The sequence below is a fragment of the Hordeum vulgare genome, chromosome 2H, assembly GCF_904849725.1.
Source record: "Hordeum vulgare subsp. vulgare chromosome 2H, MorexV3_pseudomolecules_assembly, whole genome shotgun sequence".
NCBI classification, from domain to species: Eukaryota; Viridiplantae; Streptophyta; class Magnoliopsida; order Poales; family Poaceae; genus Hordeum; species Hordeum vulgare.
The window spans coordinates 491,327,941-491,335,326 of NC_058519.1; the positions used below are offsets into that span (position 1 = coordinate 491,327,941).

The 7,386-nt window shown below is 41.1% G+C and overlaps 1 protein-coding gene and 1 long non-coding RNA gene across 3 annotated transcripts; both read right to left on the reverse strand.

Annotated features, from left to right (window-relative positions):
* Positions 1–755: 755 nt before the first annotated feature.
* Positions 756–3,917, reverse strand: LOC123428471 (chloroplast stem-loop binding protein of 41 kDa b, chloroplastic-like). Its single transcript, XM_045112682.1, has 10 exons — positions 3,839–3,917; positions 3,115–3,201; positions 2,906–2,991; positions 2,724–2,814; positions 1,901–1,955; positions 1,754–1,814; positions 1,444–1,665; positions 1,231–1,347; positions 1,027–1,116; positions 756–937 (listed from the first exon to the last, which is right to left on the reverse strand). The coding sequence occupies exons 1-10, from the start codon at positions 3,915–3,917 to the stop codon at positions 761–763; spliced, it is 1,065 nt and encodes a 354-aa protein (XP_044968617.1). The 3' UTR covers positions 756–760.
* Positions 3,918–4,279: 362 nt separating this feature from the next.
* LOC123430316 lies at positions 4,280–5,539 on the reverse strand. 2 transcript variants are annotated; one of them, XR_006622917.1, is made up of 3 exons: positions 5,404–5,512; positions 4,992–5,101; positions 4,280–4,359 (listed from the first exon to the last, which is right to left on the reverse strand). It is a non-coding gene; the product is annotated as an uncharacterized LOC123430316 (long non-coding RNA). The 2 variants fall into 2 exon arrangements; XR_006622916.1 differs by lacking the exon at positions 4,280–4,359 and having other exon boundaries at positions 4,916–5,101; positions 5,404–5,539.
* Between the last annotated feature and the right edge of the window lie 1,847 nt (positions 5,540–7,386).

Here is a 7,386-nt window from a genome sequence, read left to right on the forward strand (position 1 = left end):
CTGCGCATGAAAACTAACGAATCTCATGTATACTTGATACCATATGAAGATGCAGGTAAATTCAATAGGCTACCTCCATCCTGTGAAGAAATAAATTAAGTTACACCATGCTCCAAAAACTGAGGATAGCTAGTGAAAACTAAAAGCATCATGATATAGGCATCCATCAAAGATGGATACAAGAGGAATATATGCGTTCACATAGACACAAACAAAATGGCTAGAGAACATATCTAGAACGAATTTAGGACGAATTACAACAAACTCCACGGCGGCGTGTTTACTCCGACGAGGTTGGACCGGTATAGGGAGCCCCCTCAGTTCGGCCTTCCAACCTTAAAATATAAAGGTTTCTGGTGTGCATTTTCGATGGTCGTTAAATTTTTGACGGATTGGACCACTTTGACGGTTTATTCTAAACACTTATTTCAATCAAAACTGTAAAACGCAAAAATTAAAAGGGTTTGATCACTTATATCGGGTTTGCTAGAGATGCTCTTAAACGGAATGTTTCTATCCATCGGATTTGATTTTCAAAATCTTGAGTGGTCAAATTCAGTTCCGATCTTAGAAAACCGATATATTATTACAAAAAGAAAATGACACGAGGAGAGAATTAGGTGTCAGCAGTACATTTCATCGGATGAGTGAACCTCAACCTACATCCCAAAACTGAGATCGTCTTCCCTGTGCTACATATGCGCGCCACACACGCTCTTGCCACACGCTTTGCACTGCCATGAGCCCGTCCATGCACGCCTCAGACGCTCACGAGCTTCTTGCCGAGGATCATGTCGTCTATGGTGAAGTCAGCCTCCTTCCTGAAGGTCCCGCGGTCGAAGTCAAGGTTGTACGAGTCCGTCAAGCCGTCGAGGAGGTCGTACTCTGGCGTAACCCCGAGGTCCTTGCTGGCCTTCTCCACTGACGCGAAGAAATGCTGCCATCGTTGCATCATGCAGTGTCGGTCAGCGACACTGTAATGGTTGTACTTTTCTAGAGCAAGACATAGAAGAAATCAAGCAATACCTGGTCTCTGAAGGGGAAGGCCTTCTTCTTGCCAAAATCGAAGTCCTTGGGGTTGTAGTGGATGATCTCTGGCTCAGGGAACCCTCCAGCCTGCATTGCATATCAGACACCAAGCGAAAAATGATGTATAGTTAGAATCTAAGTGAATTACCCACGGACATGGAGTTGTTTGCACACGAGGAACAGCTTGTTCATATATATGACCTTTGCGCATGCCCATGCTATCCCGTCGAAGGTGACATACTTGGTGCCGGAGATGTTGTACACCTGCTTGCTCGCCTTGGGGTTGCCGAGGACCTTGATGAAGGCTGTCGCCAAATCCTGTTGCAAAACTAAGCACAAGACAGTACAGAAGATGGCTTCTACGACATACAACCCGATAGCAGCAATTCACCGCATACATGTCAATGCACAGACCTTGACATGGCCGAGCTGGGTGATCTGGTTCCCAGCGTTAGGGATGGGGATAGGGCGACCAGCCTTGAGCCGGTGGAAGAACCACTCCTCCACGGGGTTGTAGTTGAGAGGGCCATAGATGTAGACCGGTCTGATGGACGTGCAGTTCACGCCGCTCATCTCCAGCAGGCTCTGTGTCTCCAGCTTTCCCTTATGCCAGCTTTTTGGGTCCATAGCGTCGGTCTACCGGTTGGATGGGCATATGCTTGCCACGAGTCAGTAATGGTGACGACTTCATGTTGACATCCATGTGAGTGGTATGGAAGTATACCTCAAAGTGTGGGAGCAGGTCTGACTTATGGTAGACTCTTGCCGATGAGCAATAGATAAACCTGAAAATAGTACCAGAATGCTAGATAGTTCAGGGCACTGAATTTGCAAATATCTTGTTTTGCATCCGAAAAAGTAACCAGCTTATTGTTCCAGGTTTGGCAACGCTTCTAGTATGGGGGATACTTCAGTGGCCTCGCATCCTGAAACACCATGACACAAAAGAGTTACAACATTTGGGAGATATCAGAGATGATAGTTTCAGCTGGGCAAGTGCCATTTTGCATTTCAGAAGCAATCTTCGGCTGTTGTAATACTAATTGACACGCTTATTTACATCTGGTTAGTAGTTATGAACAAACATTTGTGTGGTGTACCAGAAATATCTACTTAGTATATTAGAGCCTGATAGCATTCAGGTCAACGTGGTTGCATGTAATAAGCAAAATACTGCTCTTGGCGATGATGGTTGAAGGACCAGTTGCCCGGCCAAAGGGATCTAGGAGACTGTTGACCACACTGACATCTTGAATATCAGGGTGGATAAAAATGACGGCATCATCGGCATAGACCAAAGTTCTATGCTTAACCATCCACGAACCAAAGGGAACAAGGATGCCTTCAGAGTTCAGACCAAGCAAGATTGAACCGGCGAGCAAAGAAAATCCACGATGAGCATGAAAAGGATAGGCCGGAGGGGATACCCCGGGAAGGAACCGTTAACCAAGTTTTCAGTGCTCGCCGAGGATAGCAAATTGTCGATCCAATTACACCATCACAGACCCCTATGTTGCAAAGCTCCGAGTTCCGAAAGATAGACCGGGAGCACCCTTGAATCTTCTTCTGGACTGCTGATCCTTAAATGCTTGTAACTACTCCATGTAATTTAACTTCCTTGCTTAATCAATAAAATACGGTGCTGCTGCATTTGTAAAGAAAGAGAGTACTCCTATTGTAGCTGTCTGGCTTACCATTAATATCATAGACGACATTAAAGCCCTTAGCAGAAAGGCTTGTCTTGACGAAATCAAAGTCTTTCCTATGACCTTTCAAATGCAGCACCTAGACGCAAAAATCATCCTAAATATCATGAGTGATATGCAAATAAAGGTGAACAAGTGAAGCAAGGACAGGATGGTAGGAAACGGCATGCCTTGGAAGAGAACTCTGCATACTCTGCATCTGATTCACCTGGCAACTGCTGGGTTATGGGTGCCTTTCCTCTGGTGAACAATGTGACTTGAAATAAATTCATCTTTTTAGTGGACTCATAAAATCGATGTGCCGGTACTATCAAAACATTGCAGGTCATATTTAGCCTAAGGAGCCATTCTTTGTACTATCAGAAATGTATGCACATACTGACCTGGTGTCCCTCCTGGACAAGTTTCCTGGACAGGAAGAGACCAACGAAACTGGTGCCCCCCGTGATCAGAATGTTCTTGGAGTCTGCTCTAGTAAACAACTACTCCGAACCTCAAAAGATATCTTGGGTTTTAACTTTTAACCATCAGATATAAAAGACCAGGGGAGCCATATTAGAGATGCTTCGGTTCTTGTCCACTGTGTGTTTCCTCTTTCCTGCATACAGTACGTATGCAGCTGTACTACCCTGTATTTTTGAGAAACACCTTGTACTACACCCCTTACTAAATGAAAGCCAATCAGGCATTAAAGAAAGAACTCTTGGTTTTTAAGGAAACAATCTAAATCTAGTATGTAATTAGAAGTTTGAATTTTGTTATTACTCAAACAATAGTATCCACTACATGTATGCAGTATAATTATGTTTCAAGTAATATAGAGACACTATGTAGCAACTCAATAAAAGATAAATAAGGTGTGTCATAATGAGAATAAATAGTCATACAACAAATAATAATATCAAACCTAACCCTCTAGCTCTTGTCAGCAGCTTGTATGAAGTTGCATAAGGCTCGTGTCTGAACTGTTGGAAGATGAAACACATCAAGTGTTATTACATAAGAACATGGAACCATAAAGAGCATTTATTCGCATGTTCACATGTATCTAGAGTATTGCCGGTAAGTTAATGGTGGACAGAATTTTAGTGAAAGAAACAAACCAGTGTCATCTGTATCCTCAAATTCCATATGAATCAAAAAGTGAAAACAATCCTCAAGAACAAGCCATATATTTAGCATCGATCAGTGAGCAACAACGTAGAACTGAAAAATATAATTTCTCCTAAATGTTAGCAATGATGGATTTAATTTTTTTTGAGGAACTGTCAAAATATCAAATGTATAGAGAAATATTAGAAGCCCATGGTCATACCTTTTCTTTATCGTGGAAAACAAAATGATTAGATATACCTTGCAGATAACTGAGATTTTGTTAGCAGGTGCTAGGTATATGAACCAGCATTGTGTCTGAACTTGTATGAAGTTACATAGTCTTGACTCTTGAACCCAAAAACCACCTCATGCTCAGCGAATCGCTTCCACCCACATAAATTTCGATTTTGACTCTTCCGAGCATGACCCCATCGTCCATCATCACTCTCAAGTCCGAATGGGATGCCAAAGAACACCGGGAGGCAACCACATCCAACAGATGTATATAGGAACCACAACAAACATCCTCCTAACCACAAAAATAACCAAGAATAAGTCCACTCAGTGAACTGAGCAAATGCTTCGAGAGATCGGCAACATTGCGTGATCTTTTTAACTGAACTAAGAACCCGATAGTTCATCAGGACTAATTCTACAGTCAACCAAAATTATGTCATAACTGAAACTACACATGCACCTCAAAATCAAACTGTCCATGTGCAATCGAAGAGAAGTAATAGACTGTTTTGTTATCTTATATTTCTCATATGATGGCCTGACATGCTGATGTTGTTTTTCTAATCAGTACAATATCGCATATCAATGAACATGAAAATAAAAAATATAGGCGATGGGCTTAGATAATATGTAGAAACAACAATGGATTCCAGGGATTAAATCAAAAGAAATGGGGGAGGAGATAAATTAGCATAACAATCTGCCATGCTGATGCTGTGTTTGTAATCAGTACAATATCGCATATCAATCTATGTTTTTATGTCCCTACAAATTTGGTTAGACGAACTAAACAGCAGAAACAGTTTTAGCGAACATAAGAATACACAATCAGTAGCTATACAGGTGTATAACCTCGATAATTAAAACATCGTCATCTTTCATTAATTTACAACATAATTATAGTACCGAGCATGATTTACTCACCTGATATAGATCACAATCGAGTCCCAATATACACGACGCAAGTTGTAAAAGAAATATTTTGGTATGAGCTCAGAAATTTGGATCGAACCGATCGTTGTGTAAATCAGTACCTGCATGCAACTTGGGAATCAGTTAATAATGCTCAAGAAATTATTCTTTTCTTTCTAAGCCAAAAAGATGCACTATAACCATGATAATATAGTATTTTTTCTAACCAATTTACAACAAAGAGTAAATCAACAGCTAGCAGGCGATTCACTAACATAGGATATGAACATGAAAGAGATTTGGCTACAGGATAAATCATGAATGAGGCCGAGAGCACCAAAATATATATCCAGATACTCTTCCTGATCCTCTTTCTAAGTTTTTTTCTTCTGCTAAACCAACATAGAAGAGCAATAGAGCTTACCCATCTTCTTCCCAGCAACTCTCGATGACTGCATGAACCTTTGATTTGACGGTCAAACCCCGTGAACCAAACCCTTCCGGACCACAAGCATATCCTTCCATGAGAAATACAAAATGTTGGATCATATGGTAACACACATGTACACACAATCGATTGTCAATGCAAGTGACCCAATGAACCTGCCAATACAATAGTCAGTGTGTGAGTGGCGATCCCGATGGGGCCAGAAGAGCAGACACAGAGAAACAGGAAAAGGCATTGACAACATAGTTCTATAAAACAGTGCATAGTATAAGAAGATCAATCATATATTCTGCACTGTAATAGGAATAAAGTTTATTCTACAGTCAATGACTCTATTTGCAAGCAGAAGAGTCGCTCAATTTCCTAATAAAATAGGAAAACTCTCCGAGCATTTACATACTTACGGTTCAAGCTAGGAGAACCATCGTGTTCTTTTTAGTATTCAAGGCAACAAGGAATAATGCCTAAGTTCTTGCCAATATAACTAAAACAGCGAGAAGTTTACTAATTTCCATGGACCGCTTTACTTTTCTTTCTAATATTTTACACATCGCTTTCTTCGACACTTTCATGGCATGCCTCCCGATCGGTAATTGGTCGATGGAAGCCAAACAAATAGAGAACACAATCAAAGAAAAAGGAATATGCTGCTTGTTCATCAAATGTAATTGATTTACTCAGCAAGAATGTAATATCTAGGACAACAACATCTGTAGATGAAATTAAGAAAGGGTGAATCATTAGTTGTACTGTAGTAGCAACTCATAATAAATTAGCTACATCTATACAGATGGAGCAAAGACAATGACACTACTAAAGAGAAAGTGAGTTAGCCCAGTTGTAGAATTCATCAAAATGCAGCTGCCTACAATCATAGATTCTTCCCATATGATACAATATGGAATCACGGCATCAAGCCATTGCTATAATTCACCAATCACCATAGATAGCAGGACCAAGCAGACAAGATTAACATAGCACGAGGGATACCAAACAACAGAACAAGCAAAACAACTGTAAGCGCCAACAAGATAACATGAACAATTTGGGCAGATTATCCATACTAACCATAAACATTTCTAACACAAATACCATCAAACGCAAATGCAATACCATGATGTCACATGGCATCACAATTTAATCTAATAATCTGATCTAACTATGAACTATGATGTGCCCAAAACCTGAAGCATTTACTGATTTATGCATCACAAATCCCACTGAATATGTTTGCATGACTGCAAATTAGGAACACATTTGATGTGAAAACTGAGAAAGAAAGCACTACCATTTGATTCGCCCGAGCATCTCAGGGCTGACCTCGGCCTTAGTATCACCGATTTGGATCCTCTTCTTGAGCACCTCGTTCCCCAGGGAAGCATGTCCACGGTCATCACCCCGCGCCACAGAATCCCCTTGGCCACATTCTCGTCGCCGGATGTGATGGCCCTGGCCACGACGCTGCCATACTCCTCGACGTTTGGCGCGACAGTGGTCCAGTATGCGGCGGCCTCAACCTTATAGAGCACCCCATCGTCCAGCGCCACACTGCAAGCCATGGAGTGGATGGAGAACCCGGTGTAGGCACAACATTGAACTACGAGTTTTCAAACATAACAATATAGAACATATCACAATCATATCCAATCTAACCCAAGATGCATCTCAAAGTTATAGGATAATCATTGATTTATGATGTTTTGTGAGATAGGATTCATACTCATCTAGGAAGGTCGTGAAAAACCAGGAAACATATCCTGAAACCAACCGGTAGCATCTATTCTTCCCATCGGATTTCCCCGAGCTGAGCTAATCTAACGAGCATATGATTGCTCGCAGAACCGAAACACTCAACACACATTCGCTGAACCGAAACACTCACATAAACACAATAGAGGAATAGAAAAAGGAAAGGTACACTAAATAATAAATAATGGGTTTTTCTTGTATTTGTAGGCT